Source organism: Phyllostomus hastatus, unplaced genomic scaffold, assembly GCF_019186645.2.
Source record: "Phyllostomus hastatus isolate PE091 unplaced genomic scaffold, TTU_PhHast_1.1 phas_contig_58, whole genome shotgun sequence".
In the NCBI taxonomy this organism is placed as follows: Eukaryota; Metazoa; Chordata; class Mammalia; order Chiroptera; family Phyllostomidae; genus Phyllostomus; species Phyllostomus hastatus.
Window position 1 is genome coordinate 18,029,003 of NW_025333916.1, and position 17,975 is coordinate 18,046,977.

At 42.6% G+C, this 17,975-nt stretch overlaps 2 protein-coding genes across 5 annotated transcripts in view; one reads left to right on the top strand and one right to left on the bottom strand.

Moving 5' to 3' along the window:
- Window positions 1-1,381: 1,381 nt before the first annotated feature.
- BHMT2 (betaine--homocysteine S-methyltransferase 2) lies at window positions 1,382-12,805 on the bottom strand. 2 transcript variants are annotated; one of them, XM_045847922.1, is made up of 8 exons: window positions 12,686-12,805; window positions 8,031-8,163; window positions 7,067-7,158; window positions 5,942-6,133; window positions 4,130-4,277; window positions 3,712-3,894; window positions 3,224-3,452; window positions 1,382-2,329 (listed from the first exon to the last, which is right to left on the bottom strand). In XM_045847922.1, the coding sequence occupies exons 1-8, from the start codon at window positions 12,716-12,718 to the stop codon at window positions 2,248-2,250; spliced, it is 1,092 nt and encodes a 363-aa protein (XP_045703878.1). In that variant the 5' UTR covers window positions 12,719-12,805; the 3' UTR covers window positions 1,382-2,247. The 2 variants fall into 2 exon arrangements, with proteins under 2 accessions (XP_045703878.1, XP_045703877.1); XM_045847921.1 differs by lacking the exon at window positions 12,686-12,805 and adding an exon at window positions 9,259-9,404.
- DMGDH (dimethylglycine dehydrogenase) overlaps window positions 12,794-17,975 on the top strand; it is a 63,297-nt gene continuing 58,115 nt past the window's right edge. The window contains exons 1-2 of one of the 3 annotated variants that reach the window (XM_045847919.1): window positions 12,794-12,965; window positions 13,790-13,964. In XM_045847919.1, the coding sequence (XP_045703875.1) occupies window positions 12,865-12,965; window positions 13,790-13,964 (276 nt within the window). In that variant the 5' untranslated portion in view covers window positions 12,794-12,864. The remainder of the gene's footprint in view (window positions 12,966-13,789; window positions 13,965-17,975) is intronic. The other 2 variants (XM_045847918.1, XM_045847920.1) reach the window with 2 other exon arrangements.

Sequence of the window (17,975 nt, forward strand, 5' to 3'; positions counted from 1 at the left end):
TTGTTCCAGCTGAACTTCACAACTTAGTTTCAGCATGTCTCTTGACCCCTTACATTGTTTCTGTGCCAGCTATCGACTAGTCGGCACTGCTGATTCTACGCAGGGCACAGCAGGGTTTATCAGAGGGACATTTAGTTTTTTGATAACTCCCAAGTACAGTAAACATCTGCTGTGGAACTGGAAAGAGCTAGTCCAAACCAATTCTTAGTTTCATTCAGCATTCTTCACTTTTTATAAACAATAACCTTTTTCTTAATTTCTTCCAACCAAATCAAAGCCTGAGGAAATTTTGTCTTTAAAAATAACTCCAATTTTAATAGACTAATATATTTAAAGCAAATCATAAATAAGAATTTAACACTTTAGTATGCATTTAAAAAAGTTGGAGTTAGAACTATATGGTTTGAAATACGTTTCCCTGATATGTTTTTATTATGATCTGACGTTTGATCCAATCACTATATAATTGTGGGACCTTTTAATGTAGGAAATATTTCTCTTAAAGAATTTCCTTTATGGGACACCTGCTTGAGTCTGGAAGTTCTATCAATTTCCATCTCATCAACATTCTATTCTGGGCACTGCATTCACTATACCCAGAATGAAACCAGCGTGTTTAACAGGTCTAGGATGACTTTTCTAGTCAATAATGCTCAGACAACAGTTAGCACAGCAAAGCAGCACACAATACAGTTGTTAAATTCTCTTCTAGAGCAGCTTTCGCGGCCGCACACTGCGTGATTGCTCTGGCTGATCTTCATGTCACGTCCCATCTTGTTACTCTCAGTCTGCGCATCTTCTCCAAACTCATTTTTCCCTATTAATTTCCTTATTCACATCTTTCAATTCATGTCGATCCTATGACTAACAAATTCTAGAGAGCATATTTTAATTAATTTTTTGGTATATATCACAATTGTCAATCTGAAAAGCTGATGAATGACTTGACTCTTTCTAAAAATCTAAATGAATTGCTCTCAGCTAACATGGACTTCCAATGATTTTCATTTTTTGTGAGCCAAGGGACCTAGATTTTAAAACATTTCCTTATCACCTACCATATGTAATTCATGTTTACTTGTTACACCATCTCTGAACTGTATGGTATGGCACTGGACGAAGGTTTTAGTCTGTACTACTGCAGACACAAGGAAGGGGTTCAGAGTGAAGAAGGGCGCCCCTCCCGATGTAGCCTCTTAGCTCTTGCCCTTTGCCCTTTCACAAGATCTTTATCTACTAAGCAAGCTGTTATTGTGTGAGCATCCACTCTCACAGGGAGAGAGAGAGAAAGAAAAGCAGGAGCCTAGAACAGAAGTAATAAATGCTTGTTATTATTATTTCAGAGAATATCCAAAAAATTTTTAAATAGTCAAACACTATAAAAGGTAAATTATTTTTACTTTTATTAACTGACACAAATTGGTACATTATTTTGAAACATAGAGAGAAATCAGTACATAGAAAATAACATAAAGATGAATCAAGAAAATATTAGACCAAGATAGATTTGAACATTGACTTTTAAAAAGGTCTTCTAAAACTATTTGTTTTTACTTATTTTAAACCATAAGCATTTCATTGAGCATCTATTATTATGCCTAGCACAATGGTAAATACTATAAGGAAAAATATAAGATGTTATCTCATTGTCATTGTCTTTTTCCCTAAATCTAGTTACTTGTGATTATAAAAGTTCTAGTGCCTAACACCTTTAAGTAAAATCATCTTTGAAAGTAATCACTTTGGAAGGTTATACACTTATTTCAAAATCTTTCCATTGCTCAAAAATGGTTTTTGCTTCTTTCTTTGGGAAATGCCTTTGGAATCATTATACAAATCATTTAAGGAAAGCAGGCTCAGTGCATCAGTTCAGAATGCCACCCCGTCTTCCTCAAGCACCTGGCTCAGTTACCTGAATTCCTCACTAGCTTGGTGCTCAGTAACTTCTGGTTATTTTTTAATCTTTAATTTATCCCAAGACAAGTTTGCCATTGTTGCTAACTATGAAAACAATGTACTACAGTATTACTGGACAGCAATACTTGAGAACAAGAAGCCTTTCTCATCGTCGTTGCATCCCCTGCAGCATCCAGCTGGGTGCTCCACCACTGCAAGAGTGCTACGCTCCTATGTTGTATTTAACCGAAGGCGCTGCCCCACATGAGTGGCTGGAAACCTCAGGGTGGGCTCAGGCGAGGAAGGGGTCCAGAAGTGCCTTGGGGGCATTTCTTTCTGTTCCCTTTTTCCTTAGATGTCTGGCTTTGACAGCGAAGGACAGAAAGGTCTGCCGGAAGCTGGCAGCAGATTCTCCCAATACTCTCTTCTAGCCCTGTGTTTTAAAAATACACAGTTAATTCATTAAAGGTTTGTATCTCATTTCAGTTTCAACACACAGGCAGAATAACTGTCCATATTCATTCATGCCAGGGGTTTTTCTCAAATTGTATCCTCAGTAACAATCATTAGGTTTCATATCACCTGTCAGAAAAAAAAACACTGGGTTTGAGTTTTATAGTCTTAAATTCATTCTGAAATTTCTAGCAGGGTTCTTTTTATTCTATTTTAGAATATTTACAATATTTTAATGTAATATATTTACAATATTTTAATGTAATATATTTACAATATTTTAATGTAATGACACGTATATGAAGACTTTTTAATGCAATGAGACAAAGTGTCATTCTTCAAAAAATAACAAAAAAACAGGATACAAATAGCTTTGTCAATATTTGTTTCTTGTTTTTAGACAAATAAAGAAAAGTACAAACTTTCCTGTCACAGATCTGTGTGTTACATATATTTTTATAGTTCCCCCCCTTTACTTACGAAAACAATGAACCAATCAATATGTTGGAACAGTAAACATGTCAGAAACCAGGTGCACACAGGTTTCTGTGTGATCATAGTGTCTGCAAACATCAGTGTTTGGGAGTTCAGGGTTCAAAGAATGGCTGACTTTACTCTAGAGAGTAATGTTTTATCTTTAGTGGCTACTGCACTTTAAGGTTCCCTAGACAGTAACAATTAAAATAAGTTGCTTCTCACTTATTTGAGTTTGTTTTCTCTGGGGAGGGTGTCAGGAGGGGAGCAACTTTTACTTTTCATTTTATACAATTCTATACTTTCTAAATTTTTTTATTATTACACGCATGCATAGTATTTATACTAATAAATAAAATGAAATTTGAGAAAATAGTGTTATTAATTTAAAAATTCCTACCTGGCTCTAATCCATGGTTTGGTGTGCATATTGAGACCACTTCCCCAGCTGCCATGCTTTTCTGAGGCCGGCGGCAAAAAGCCCCTTTCTGGGGCCAGCTCCTCCGCAATTGCCCTGACGTGGTAGGGCTCGAATCCGCAGCACCCGCCTATGTACCTGACCCCCAGGTTGTAGGCCTCTCTGGCATATTTCTGAATATCCCACCTGGTTGCAACTCTGGGCTCCAGTCCTGTAACACAACAGTTATGGCATTTGTTACCATCTCCCTTTTCAAATGATAGATGCTCTGATAAGCTTTTTTTCTTCGATTAAAAAACTGTAAATTTTAGATTGTTCATTCTTCAGATGGCTCATTTTTGGTTAACACGTAATGTTTTTGCCTTATACATTCCTGAATTGTATGACTGTACCATAGTTGTTCATTATAGCTCTTTCTGTTCTGTCACATTCAGAAATAACAAGGACATCTAATCCGTGCCTGAGCTCACCAAAGGGATATTCTGGGAGGTCCACAAACCCCCCTTTGCCACAGTCGGGGGTGTGGAACCCCAGGGGCTGCACCATCAGGTGCGCTCTCAACCCTGCGACCTGAAGGCCTTCCTTCATGAGCTTCACGGTCTCCAGGCTGCTCTCAGGCCCAAACCGGCAGTTCACGCCAACAATCGAAGCCCCTGTGCAAAGACATGAAGAACTGTTACATTTTATTTTTTTATTAGTTCATTTTATTTGTTAATAGTTAGAAGGTGTCTTAGAGGTCAGCCAACCCCCTCTACCTCCCCAGTTTTATAGATGAGGAAGTGAATTCCAGTTCATTCTTTCATTCCTGAACTGCTCTGACAATAGCAAGCATTGCTAAATTTCATAAACAACAACTGAGCTGGGCATCATACCCCGAGTTCAAATGACCTGCTTTCACCAGCTTAACAGCGCATTCTCCAGGCGTGACATCGTGCTTGTCTCCCTCTGGGCCTATGCACATAGTAGCTGCCACAGGTTTACCGGATTCTTTTAAGACTTCCACAGCCCACACAGCTTCTTCAGCATGCTCAAAATACTAAGAGAAATTTTATTTTTTTTCTATTGGTTCAAATATGAAGCAGATTTTGAGTGGCAGAATGCAAATGTGGCAAAACAGTTATAAAAATAACAGTATATAATATGTAATAAAACTTGAGGGCATGTGTCTCTATCAGACTGACTAAAGGATACCTTTCTGAGTATATATTTTAATTCCTTTAGCAATAGAGGGTGGGGGAAAATAGGCTTACCATTGGTCATATGGAAAATAATGCAATAATTAATAAGTAGTAATACAATAATAAACTCTTTGTTTCTCACACAACTGTAAACCTACTCTTTCCACACTCTGTATATAGATTTCCATTCATATATCATCTAAAAAACACAAAGGTTTTTTAAGTAACTGAGTATTTAAAATCATAATTTGAAGGAGCAACAGTTAATACATTTAGGACTCATCTTTCATGGAACTGAGGTAATGAATAGTTTGTTATGCTTTATACTACTTCCAAGTGCTTTTATATTCACTTCTGTTTAAGTACTCATAGGTGTTCTATGAAGTAGGGATGGAAATATCATGTTCCCAGATGAGAACTTTGAAGCCCAGAGTGGGGAGGGATAGCTACTGAATTTCTCTGCAAATGACGGACAGGACACCTGGTCTGGTGGGTTTATGACATCTGCAGGGGTGCTTCTCAGGAGCCCCCTGAAGGCCCACCATTGAAAAGCTGATCTTACGTGAAGAAAATCTAGCAGAAATCTCCCTGATTCTTCCATCTGGACTTAGAAACAGATTCTGCAGAAGGAGTATGTGAGGAATGACAGGGGGAGTCAAAAGAGAGGTTCTTAAAAAGCACACTGGTGTTCCCATCTTCTGGGGAATGTGTGGGGTGGAGCCTGTGCTCTGCTCTGCTAAGGACTGTCCCCAGCTGGGTCAGCTGTAGGCGGCCCTGAGCCTTGGGAAGGCTGGAGAAGCAAGGTTTTCAACAGGTTCAACAGAGATTGGAAAACCAGCAGTTGGTAGGCTATTGTCCTTGTTGAGGCGAAGACCTGAGGACTTGACTCTGGTAATTGTAAAGGCAAATGGTGAAAGAGGGCTTTTAATTTTGGGAGGCAGAGGAAAGGAGTGTTTTGGGCCTTCATGTTTGGTCAATGACCAGTTCTTACTGTTTCTTTCTTTAAAATATTGCTCACATGTTATAGTTTGAGTGCAAACAGAGAGGCAAGAGTGAGCAAGAGTGGAGGAGGGCAAGGGAACTACTCGGTCCTATACTGACGATTATTGGCGGGGCCTGGAGGAGCCTGAGCAGCCAGCCACCTGCCCCCAAGCTCTGCTCCCTCATGGCCACCAGCCCATACACACGGTTCCTTCTAGTCCTGCCTCTCCCTTCGGGGAGGACACTCCCTGAATCACTGTCCTCTCTCTTGACCCCATAGTATATGCCCCTGAGAGTCAGCTGCTGCAATTGCTCTGACCTTAGAAAACCAAAGTCCACAGTTGGGCCTCTCCTGGGTCTGTTCTGTGGCTTCACAGAGAACCTAGCATACAGGTGGACTATAGTGCATTTAAGCAAACCTTTAACCATCTTCATGAAGGAAATGAGGTCATAAGGCAACCCAATGCCCTCAGGATGGTTGAAGACTATTCATTTATACTTGTCACTAGGTTTAACACTCTCACTATAACACTAGGCTTACCTCTGCAATCAAGAAGTCCACATTTTTCTTGGCAAAAACCTTGAGCTGTAATTGAAAAAGTTTTTTAACTCTTGCTTCATCCTTGCGCTGTTTATATATTGATGTCTGGCAGATCCCCCCTGCCACCAAGGCATCGCCTTTGTCAGCCACTTCTCTGGCGAGATCACAGGCAGCAGCATTTACATCTTCCCACTGAGATTAGAGAGCAAGAATTAAGATGGTGAGCTTGGCATTTTAAAGGTAAAATATAATCAAGAACAAAGGGGGAAATGAGCACATAAAATAAGTAGAAGTCACTGGTTTTGATTGTAATTCAAGAAGACCAGCAGAGTTGGGTGCCATCTCTTCTACTACCAATGTGTTTGTGTTTCCGTTACTGTACTTACCACATGGGATCTTAGTATATCTCTTTACCTCCCACACTTGACCTTGAGCCACTTCAAAATAGTGTCTATGCTTTTGTATGATCTTTGTATCTAGTGTTAGGGAATGTACTATAACAGACACTCAATAAGTGCTAACACTTTACTTTTGTAAAATATCTTACAACATTTCCACATCCTTCACCATATTCACCTTTCTCAACAACCCTTGGCAGTTACACAGAAGTTATCTCCATTTTGCGGAGAAAACCAATGCTCCTTGCAGTTAAGCGTCTTGCACAAAGTCACACAGCCAATAGGTGGCAAAGTTGGGCATTTGATCCAACCGTCCTCTTTCCTAGGCCAGTGCTGTGTGACCTAGGACCACCCTATCTCCAGATGGACAAGTCAGAAAAGACAAATGTGAAATGAGAAGGTAGAAAGAACATCTATGAACTGTTCTTTCTCTATCAAAAAATAGCACAGAAAAATGGCCATGCCCTTCCAAAGACCTATACTTTCCCAGTCCTATGCCCTCCCTTCCCCTAGATAAAGAGACCACAAACTCATTAATTTAGTGAATATACATCTACATAATAATTAATTACTTAGATATTTTATGTGGAGCTTGTAATAAAGGGTAGTAACACATAGGGTCAATTCCATAGCTTTCCATTGAGAGGTTATTCTTATTATGTTACATGATCCCTGCCCACCTGCCCCCCATCCTGCCCCCACCCAGCCAACTGGCCTTACTGTTTACCTTGCTCTCCATGTTTTCTTCACTGGCAGAAAAGGTGAAAGTCTGCATGACATTGGATCCCGCTCTCAAGAATTCCATGTGAAGCTGACGAACTACAGAGTAGGTTTTTTTTCATTGAAATTAAAATATTAAAAATGACAGAAGGTACTATTTTCAGCAGTAGCAGCTCACTCACACACAATTCTCTCAATCATACACAATTTCAAACCTATCGCTTATTTAAAAACTTGCAAATTAAGGTTAGTAAAATTCAAGGTTAGTAAAATTCAGTTTGGTACTGACGGCAGGGTCAGTACCAAATCAGGGCTGTTCAGAGTTGCCTCATAGTATCCTGCTGATGGGCCTCAGAGCTTGGTGAAGTCTGATGCAGAGGTTAAGGTTGGTTGACCAATTGCTCTTGGTTTCTGGGTCTAGGAGGGCTTATTCAGTTTCTCATGCCTTGAAGCATCTAGCTGGCGTACTTAGAGTTGGCCCTGGAGAGCCCTCAAAGTAGAATGAGGAAAACTGCATTTCTTTCTTTGCCCCTCCTCCTTTGGCAACAGAACCTGGCTGTCCATTGTCTATGCTCTGTTAGCTGGTAGCTATCATCAATCATCATTACCAAAAACACTGTTACAATATTCAAATTAGAAGGATGAATCTGAAGCAGTAACAGTTTTACTATGCTTAAGGAAACCCTTGACTATCCATAGGGTAAATATTCATGAAAAACAAATATTAAGATGTGTACTTTAGCACTCTCTCTATATGACAATGCAAATATGTGTGCACAGAGGGCAGAGGACAGAGAAATCATTGTCTTCTATTTGTTCAGCCCACGTACTGTCAGTGTCTCCACCTCTTGGCAACTTTGACAAGTGAAACAATCCTTAGGAAACACATGCTATTATTTTTTTATCTTCTCTCAGGCAGGTGTACTGAAAATGCCACCCAGATGAACAGTCCTGGGGATGCCGGCACTGACCTGCATTCGGATGCTCCACCACGGCCTCTGGAGTCCAGAGCCCGGCCTTCACATAGCCCCGCTTCTCCAGAGTTATGAGAAAACTGCCGTCTCCAACCACGACCTCTCCACCATCCAGACGCTCTAAAATACCCTGGAAAAAAAGAAGGAAAAATCACCTAAGGCCCCTCTTTTTCCCTCAAAAAGCAGTTTCTAATTTTTGGAAAAGTAGTATGTTGTTCTTACAGCTCCTGTCCTGTTACAATCACCAGTATCTAATAGTATTTCAGAAAGATTGAGTATAGTATTATTTCTTGGACAATCCAGGGACTTGTTTTGGTCAGAGTGCTGTGAACATTTTTTCTCATAACGTTTAGTTGGCGTCAAAACAGTGAAGGGGTACCCATAGTAGTCATTTGGGTTTTTCAACGTGTTTGTGGCGGACATTGCTAGTTGCCTAACTAATTTGCATTTTCTCTCCTCTTCCTTGCTAATGTATTTTGTTTGGTGGCAACAATGTTACCAACTTAAAAAAGAATCTCAGGGTTCCTGGCTGCTGGGGATGGTCATTTGACACAGTGCTGACCGATGAGACGTAGGTGGAAGTCCACGGAAGATTTCCAGAGAAGCTTTGCTTTCCCAATACAAAGGCCCACTCCCTCCCTTCTCCACACGTGCTTCCTTCCTGATTGGAATGTCAGCGTAAACCCTGGAGATGCAGCAGTCATCCCGCAGCCATGCCATTGAAAGCCACACACTAAGGCCAGTGGAAAGGAGTTATAGCAGCAGCCTGGAGTCTTAATGTTGGCTTTGAGTAGCTGCAGCAACCATGGACTGCCAGAATTCTTATGAGGTGAGAAAAATAAACCTCTCTTTTTGTGTGAATCACTGAACACAATCCTAATGAATGCAACGTTTGATAATTATGCCCTACGTTTTCCTGCATGTTTTCCTGCATGCTCGTATGCACACCATCATTTGGTATTCCCAACAACTCTGAGAACTAGGCAATTTACAAAGAGGAAGCTAAGGTTCAGAGAGGCCATGTGATTTGCCCAAGATCACAGAGCTAAGTAACAAAGCAGACGTCAACTCTTCTAAATTTGTACCTTTTTCCATTTTACTACCTTTCTATTCAGATCACTCACAACTCGAATAAAAGTCTGTGACCAGAGCAGTTATCCAGGGGCTTTGGTTTCCATTGTCTCAAACATGCCTCCCTCGGATACCTGTGAGGCTCACCTCTCACCTCCTTCAGGTTTTTGGTCAAGTGTCGTCTCTTCAGAGAGGCCTTCCCTGACCACCCTGTGACAAACTGCAAGCACCCCCATGGTGTCTGTTCCTCTTGTACCAACTGCATTAGTTGAAGATACAACATTTTAGTGACAATGCAGGTACAGCGCATGTCAGCATGTCAGCCCTGCCTACAGCTGGACACAGAGCAATGCATGAGTGGGGGAGGAAAGCCTGGAGCTACCCCATCGAATCAGTCACATGTGCAGCCCAGAAAGGGACATTGGAAGGGGCTGCACTGGCAGCTAAGTTCCAGGCTGTCAGAGCCACACCATCTGTTTTCTGGTGGAGGGAAGCAGAGGGGAGCCCTGCTGTGTTACCCGTAAATGCTGTTGGACAGAGAGCTCCTCACTCTGGTTATTTTCCTATATTTCACATCTGAAGATGACTTTCAGCAGAACGTGGAAGAAATGTTAATATTTACCATGATCCTCACCTATCCCTCTACTCCCTCCTTAAAATACAATTTGTTCCTTTTGTTTTGAACTTTTGAAAACTAAATAAAGATGTTAGCTTTAAACTTTTAGTGAGACCATACTACATGCCAGATACAGCTCTAGGCACAAGGGGTAAACATTAGAATAAGACCAGGTCCATGCCCTTAAGAAGCTCAAAGTCTGGGTACCTTGGGGACGGCCGGTGGGTCAACAAACCATCCCAAGACAATGTAATAAATGGGTGCTGCAGAGGGATATAGAATAGAGAAATAGAGGTGTAGTCACCTGTATAAAATCTCATCTTGAAAATCCAACACACTTCAATTAACTATGTTAAAAATCAAATTTAATAGTATACATCAAACAATTTTAGAGAGAAAAAAACATTGGTATACAATTTAGGTACTAGAAGTTAGTATCTCATATCCCACATCCAAATCCAGTGTGTCTGTTTAAACGTCCAGTATATGTCCCCCCATCCTCACTGCCCCTGGATTATTGAAATGATCTCCAATTCCTTCTAGCCACCTATTTTATCTTCCATTGCTGACAGTGCGAAGCCTTGCCTGACCTACCCTTATTTGCAATTGCCTTCTCCTTTGCATCCTGCTTAAGTCCAAACACCCTCCACTTCTGCATCCATCACCTGCACTGCAGTACCTGCTTATTTACCTGTTCCCTCTGTTTGGCTGTAAGGTGTCTGAGGCTCAGGTGACGTATCTTGTGACATACCCCTACCACCTCCTACACCACCTAACACAGAGTCAGCACTTAATAAACGATGCAGAGTTAGAAGATGGACAAACATGTTTTCAAAATGTCACATGTCTCACCTATGCTACGAGTTTGGTCCTGAGGTGAAAAAAATGATACTCTGTAACAGAAAATTAGCTAGGGCCTTTTCAAGAAAATTATAGCACCCATGTTGACTGTGTCTTCATGATACCAAATAAAGGTAAGGCATTTTTATGCTATCCAGATGTTTGTCCAACATTTTAAATTTGCCAGTTTTCTAAATAGCCATTGGCAGAATAACTAAGTTACAATTTGAATTCACAACATCGTTTAGCCCCTCCTTTACCGCTGTGTTCACCACCTCCACTGACTGCCAGCTGGAGAACGGCAGGACTGTGTGAAGTAAAGAACACTGGAGACTCACTGGCAGTAAGTGCATTTATATTTCCATCCTGTCCTCCCTTAGTTAGACAGTGGACCTGCCTGGGACCTGATCGTGAGCTCTGAGAGATAGTTATCCCCCTTTATGCAGATATCAGTGTCTGGACTTCTGGATTTAAGATCTGGCTTCAGGGTACCTCTGCTCATATACAAAGGAGTCCACCAACTTCGCCCTGTGGCAGGAGGCAGCTGGAGATCCAATCTGCCTGAAAATTGCTGCTGGGACTGCTCTTTCGGATTGAAGAAGCAATTGGAAGTGTCCTTTGTGGCAATTCAATGAACTCTTAAAATGCACCTGTGAGCTGAGAGGTGAGACCAGCTCCCTCTCTTTAACATTTTAATTTGAGTGCCCAGGTACTCATTAACATAGATTAGCATACCGTAACCTTGGTGCTGCAGGAGTAGAGGCTAGGAAGAAATTGAACAGAGAAAGCATATTTCAATACCTTAAAAATGAACTGTAAAAGAGAACATTGTATTAGGGAAAGTTTAGAGAAAAATTAGCCTGACAGTTTTTGCTTCTTAAGAGCTTTTACTATTCCCATGTTCTTCTATGCCCATACTTTACTTATATCATCAGAAAAATATATTCAAAATGTTTTTAAGTTTTTAAAATCCATATTCCTCATCCTATGTGACTACTGCCATTATTTTGTCCTTCCTGATGGTGTGTACATACTTTCACATGTAGTTGCAATCAGTCTGTGCTGTATCTCCTTTTGTAAATGAGCATCGCCAGAGCACTTTGCCTGCTTCCATGCTTTGCTCCTTAATGGGCTGCCTAACAACTTATCAAGTGGATGAACGTTAATTTATTTAGGGAGCCCACTACTGTAGGGTGTCTTGGTTGTTTGTAACTTTTTAGTATAAATAAATCAGTGGTGCACATTTTCATGTCCACATCGCCCCTTTCTTTCCCACCGTCTCTTAGGAATTTCGGGGTGCAGGTGGGGTGCCTTGAGGGGCCCTGGAAATGTCCCCGCGTCCAAGTTCATGCCTTTCCTAATTTTATTTTGTCACCCCTTCTTCCCACCTTGTGTTCGCGCGTGCGCGCACACACACACACACACACACACACACACACACACATACACAGCATAGAAATGGGCGGACAAAACCAATAGCTGGCAACCCGACTGGAAATGGGGCTGAGGAAAAAAGCCTGGAGACAGCGGCTGCAGAGTGGAATGAGGAGGAGGGGTCCCCAGGCATCCTCCTCTCCATCGCGCGTCTGGCACTGTCCCCGCCAGGATGGTTTCGGGTCAGAGGGCGCCTGGAACGGCTAGACCCTGGAACGGCCAGACCGTGGCCCTTCCCAAAACCCAGGGGAATGGAATAGTGGGGCAGAAGCGCCGGAATACTGTGGGTGCTGGCCGGCTTTGGGGAGAGAATGTGTGGCCTCTGATCCGAAGGCTCAAATCCCCGTCCCGCTCTGAGCTAGTGGCTTGACTCCCGGGGCCTCAGTTTCTTCCACCATAAAATGGGACAACTGTGAAGATGAAGAGATTGCTTGAGTACAGCACTCTGCGCAGTGCCGACTGCTAGTTCAGGGCACAATAAATGGTACCCAGGTTTGTTGTCTTATCCTCACTCCCAGGCATATGGTCACCCTGGCCTCTCGATCAGGTTAACCGAGATCCAGAGCCGTCCAGGGGCCTTGACCTCACTGCAGTGCAGGGCTGGGGGCTCTGGTGGGATTTGAACTCCTGGAACTGGGAGACCCGCGGCCCGGAGGGCTGACTGAGTAGTCACAAACTTTGGGAGACTCACCTTCTTGGCTCCGGGGCGCCCGGCAGGTGCCATGATGCTGCAGTTTTGTGGGAGCCTGGTGGCAGGGAGCGCGCCTGTCCAGGAGCCCGCCCCTTGCCGGGGGGAGGAGCCCCCGCCCCTACCGCGGCCTTTGCCTGCAGGCCGGCCTCGGAGCAGGTGTCCGTTTCCTAGGCTTCGCCATGCTCTGCCTGGGTGCGCAGCGGCTGCGGGGCCTCCCACTGCGGGGCTTACCACTGTCCCGCTGCCCCGGCCATCCTCGCTCCGTCAGCGGCCTGGAAGGGTGAGTGGGAACCTGCACCGCTCAAAGGCCCAAGGCCAGAGGATGAAGGGTGGGAGCGAGGGGCTAAGGCAGACTCCAGCGTTCGGGGTCATTTGGATTTCTTCTTGTTTTTTTTTTTTTTATTCCTTGCACGATTGCACAAAAGTGATATGGTATCACTTTACGGTATCACAAAAGGTTCCCAGTGAAAAGTCTCTCCAACTCCAACCCCCTTCCCCAGGCACCTGTTATAGTGACTTTTGTGTCAACCCAGAGATGGTCTGTGTGTCTGCAAACCCGGGTGTTTGTATGTATGTTGTTCTTTGGCTTACTGACACATGACTTTTTACACTATGTTTTGCAGAAGCTCACAATCAAGCTAGGAAGACAGTCATGCAAATAAATATGTTAAGTCACTGAGCAATAATTATAATTAGAGCAGCATGTTCACGGTGAGAGGAAGTTAAGTAAGGAAGAATGTTTCACTCCATCTGGCTCTCTTTTACCCAGAAAATAGTGGAGGGAGGTGATCCAACATATATAGAACTAAACTTCCTGATGATGATGGTTTTTGATGGAATAAAATGATTGCAAGTGTATTCTTTAAATACACCGAGGAAAAGTATTCTCTAGATTCTCTGGGGGGGAAAAAAAAAGAAGTCATCTGTTCAGTCCTTTAGCTATTCTAGTTATCTACAATGGACCAGAATTCTATGCGATGAGGCTCAAGTGCTTCCTCCTTCCTTCCTCAACCAGGTTGCCTAAGTTAGGCCGTAGATGCCTTTAAAAAAGCTATAGCTACCATAGCCTAGTAGAGCTACCATTAAAAAAAAATTGTCTTCCAGAAAGGACAACCCAGCCTCATCTGCAGAAACAAGATGGAAAGAGAGAGCAGAGACAGTGATCATCGGAGGTGGTTGCATTGGTGTGAGTCTGGCTTATCACCTGGCTAAAGCGGGGATGAAAGATGTGGTCCTACTGGAGAAATCGGAGCTCACTGCTGGATCTACCTGGCATGCAGTAAGAAAAACACCTCAAAACTGTCATAGACACTGAATTGTGCACTAGTGCAATCAGTTTCCTTCCCATTCACAACGCCCCACTTCTAGCTCTTTAGAGTGAGTTCCCTTTCTACAGTGTTAGAACGTGAAGTTCCATTTTGGTTGGCATACCTCCAGGCAGTGATCAACACTCGTGATGTCTTTATCTTGAACACATGGCTTCTGGATTCACATCTTTCTACCCATGTGACTTAGGGCAGATTACTTAAGTTTCCATTTCCTGGTGTTTAAAATGAAAATGATGATCATACCTAACTGCTAAGGTTGTGATGAAGATTGAGTTACTGTGTGTAAAGTTATTAAACACATACTAAGTGTTTAGTAAATGGTACCCTTTGTATCAAAGAACAGTGGTTGGGTGATCCTGAATATGGCTGAGACCTTCGCCTACATTTCTCTCACCTGACTTTAGTGGTCCTTTTTGTTTATTTATTTATGGTTTTAATTTTGTAAGACAACAGCTTGGCTGCATGAAGACTTAACTATGAGGATTGAGAACATGTGACACACTTTTGTGTTAAGACACACAGCCAAGTTCGTCTCACGTACTTAGTGGTATATGCGTAATTGTTCCAGTGCTCTGCAATAACTGAGGCCAACATGGAAAGCTGCTCAGGGAAATGAGGGGATTGACACTTGCTTTCATGCCACCAAATCAATTGTTTCTGAAGTCAGCTAAGGATGGGAGAGAGTTTTTATGACTATTGTACAGAGTTCTTTTGGAGGATTAGTTAGGCAATGTCAGTTTAACTTCCTGTCATTAATTTCCCTTTTCATCATTACTTTCTTCTGCTGAGACAAGAGAAAACCCTGCTTTTAGGCCCCTTTGACATCCAGAACCTGCTCAAGGTATGGGTGGAGACTGAGCACTAAAAGGGCTGCCTGCCTCTAGTTGAGTGTGAAGGAGAGTGCGGCTCAGATTTAAACCCAGATGGTGCCACATCCCACTGGCCGCAGAGCCTGACCACGTGGTTGGATGAAGGTGCCTAGAAAAATCATAGCATACACATCTTCTCTTCCCTCTTTCCCCTTCTTCCAAACCCCCCCCACCCCCCGTCCCCACCCAGTCTGGGAGAGAGGCCCAGGCACCTAGTGCTCCTGAGCGTCATTTCAGAACCTTCACAGGCACATCATTTCACCAGTTCCCCTCAGCTTCCTTCCTCCCGTCTGGAGAGAGGCGTCCAGGAGGCCACTGACACTCCTGGCTCTTCTTCCCTCCCTGAACTAGACCTTCTGTGTAGGCTATTTGCTATCATGGAAAAGAAAGCCCGCATTTCTCCTATAGTTCTCCTGTAACTTCTCCTTGCTGGACATTCAATCATTCTTTCAACAAACGTATTGTTGAAAGAGCCCATATTGTGTCAGACCAGCACTGTTTTAGGTGAGGACATGGCAGTGAACAAAACGAAGTCCCTGCCCTCTTGGCGCCACATTCTGGGAGGGCAGACAGAAAATGTACAAAGCGCGTTTGAGAGTAATCAGTGCCAGGAAGAAGAGGAAGTCTGGGTAAAGGGATGAATGCAGGAAAGAATGACAGAGACAGAAGCATCAGGAGGCTACTTGAAAGGGCAGAGATAAGGCAGAAGTGAGTGAGTGAGCGGCCCCAGGCTGTCCAGGTGAAGGCATGTAGGCAGAAGGAAATTTGGGCAAGTGGAAGTAACCTAAGAGGGGGTGGCTTTTAACACTTTTGGGTTGTTAAGGAGGATATACTCTTTAACATTTTAATTACTTATTTGCTCATTTATATTTGATTGATTTGATGTGGCTTACATTTTAGAATAGATTACTGAATTCCCTGCAATTTTACTTATATATCCCAAGAATTTTTTTAAAGCAACATACCCTTAACCTAAGTTCTTTTAAGAAAAGTGGACAAAGTTTTTAACATTCCAGTTTCTTTTTTTTTTTTAATTGGTACTGAATTTTATTTTATTTTATTTTTTTTAAAGATTTTATTTATTTATTTTTAGAGAGGGAAGGGAGGGAGGGAGGGAGATAGAGAGAGAGAGAGAGAGAGAGACATCAATGTGCGGTTGCTGGGGGTTGTGGCCTGCAACCCAGGAATGTACCCTGGCTGGGAATCGAACCTGGGACACTTTGGTTCCCAGCCCGTGCTCAATCCACTGAGCTATGCCAGCCAGGGCTCCAGTTTCTTGTTAAATGTTAACTACGCAAAAACAGTTTCCCTTAAGTGAAGAGATATCAGAGTGAATGGAAAAGGCGTTCTCCTGGTTGGTGAAGAAAGCGCTATGCGATGGTTTGCAAAGTGAGATCCATGCAGTGGGAGCTCGAGATGGAGTCAGGCATCAGAAGCCAGGTTATTTGCCCCCGAGGAATGAAGGAAAAGAAAGAGTGTCCCCCTAAGAAGCTGATTCTATGAATTTTTGCAAGTCAAGGGGGCCTGCCTCTGAGAAGTAATGTGAAAAAATCCCATGTATTAGGAATTTTTAACACAGAAATATTTGCAGCAGATAAGAGAAGGTGTGAGGTTGGGGAGCCAGCTAAAGCAGCAGAATACAAAGAATAAGGGTGGTCTCACTGAAGTATAACATGTGCGCAAGTCCACCTTGTCTGGGAGTGTAGGAATCAATGCTCAGGGAGGAAGGCACAGGTTGTAATGTGAGTCTTCAAAATGGAGTCACAAATCCAAAATCCTGAGGGTTTGCTATATTTTAATGAGACTGCTTTGTCAGCACCTGGCACTACTACCAATATGGAGCATTTCTTGTGGGCTGAAGGGTAGGAGAGAGGATTGAGTGAGATGTGGTTTTGGAGCATGGGGTCCCCAAGACAGGGTGCCCCGGGGATAGTAAGAAAGTGGATGTTTTGGAGGGTTGAGGACTAAAGATGCAAGATGGGTCATTTGGGACAAGGAAGACTATTAGAACTTTCTATTTTTATCTAAAAATGTGAGATATAAATTGAGCTTTACTAGTATTTATAAATAGCCGTCACCTTTGGTGTGAGTGATGTGTTGGATTTGGTTCCGAGCGACTGAGTGAGGGAGGGGCTGGAGCCCTACGGTGGGAGAGTCCTCACTTCTTTGGTCTTCAGTCTGTATTGCAGAGCATGTGCTGTAGGAAATCACTGCTGTGATTCATTTTGTAGAACCAGGGTTTTAAATGGTGTAATTGCTGAGGAAAGGGAGAGGGAGTGACCTTGAAAGTGTTGTCCTACATGGGGATTTACTGGTTGTTTCACATTAATAATTAAAAGAGTTGTGAAACTTAAAGTTTTTCTTTTACAAAATGACAGTGTCCCAAATTTGGCAACCTTTGTAGTGATGCAAATGGTTGCCAGTCATTTCTACACAGCATATACATATTTAAAAAATAGATGCTAAAGGTGATGTTACAACAAGTGAGAAATAACTGCTTTTTCTTTTTTGCAAAACAGTCCTGTTGGGAAGAGAGAATTTGGAAAGTTGGCACTATTACTAGATTTTTCTGGCCACAATGATATGCATCACCTAGAAAAACTTTCATATCTGCAAAAATTAACTTTTTTAACCCACCTAAAAATTTTCCAAATGAGGAGTTTCAGTGGGATTTGTACCCATTTATTTAAGCTATAAAAATGCAATACCTTCCAATTAACTTGAACAAGAGAACATGAGACATTAACAGTCTAACTTCAGTGGAAACCTTGAAGTAAGTGGTGACTGGGACGGAGGAAGTGGCGTCACGGTGCAGCAAGTGCAGCCGGGAAAGTGCAGCTAGGAGAGTGCACTGCTCCCACTCAGGTCTTAGGGCTGCGCCAGGCAGCTTCTCCAGCCACCACTGCCGTGCAGACCAGACCCAAAACAGAACAAACCTAGATGTTGGCCTTCACACTGCTGTTTTACCAAGGTTAATCCCAAATATATATTTTAGTAATAAAGTGTATTAATTACATAGCCCTCACCAATATATAAACTTAATATTCCAAACCTTTTCTAAACAACAAAGGAATGATTTAAAATATTTAATTC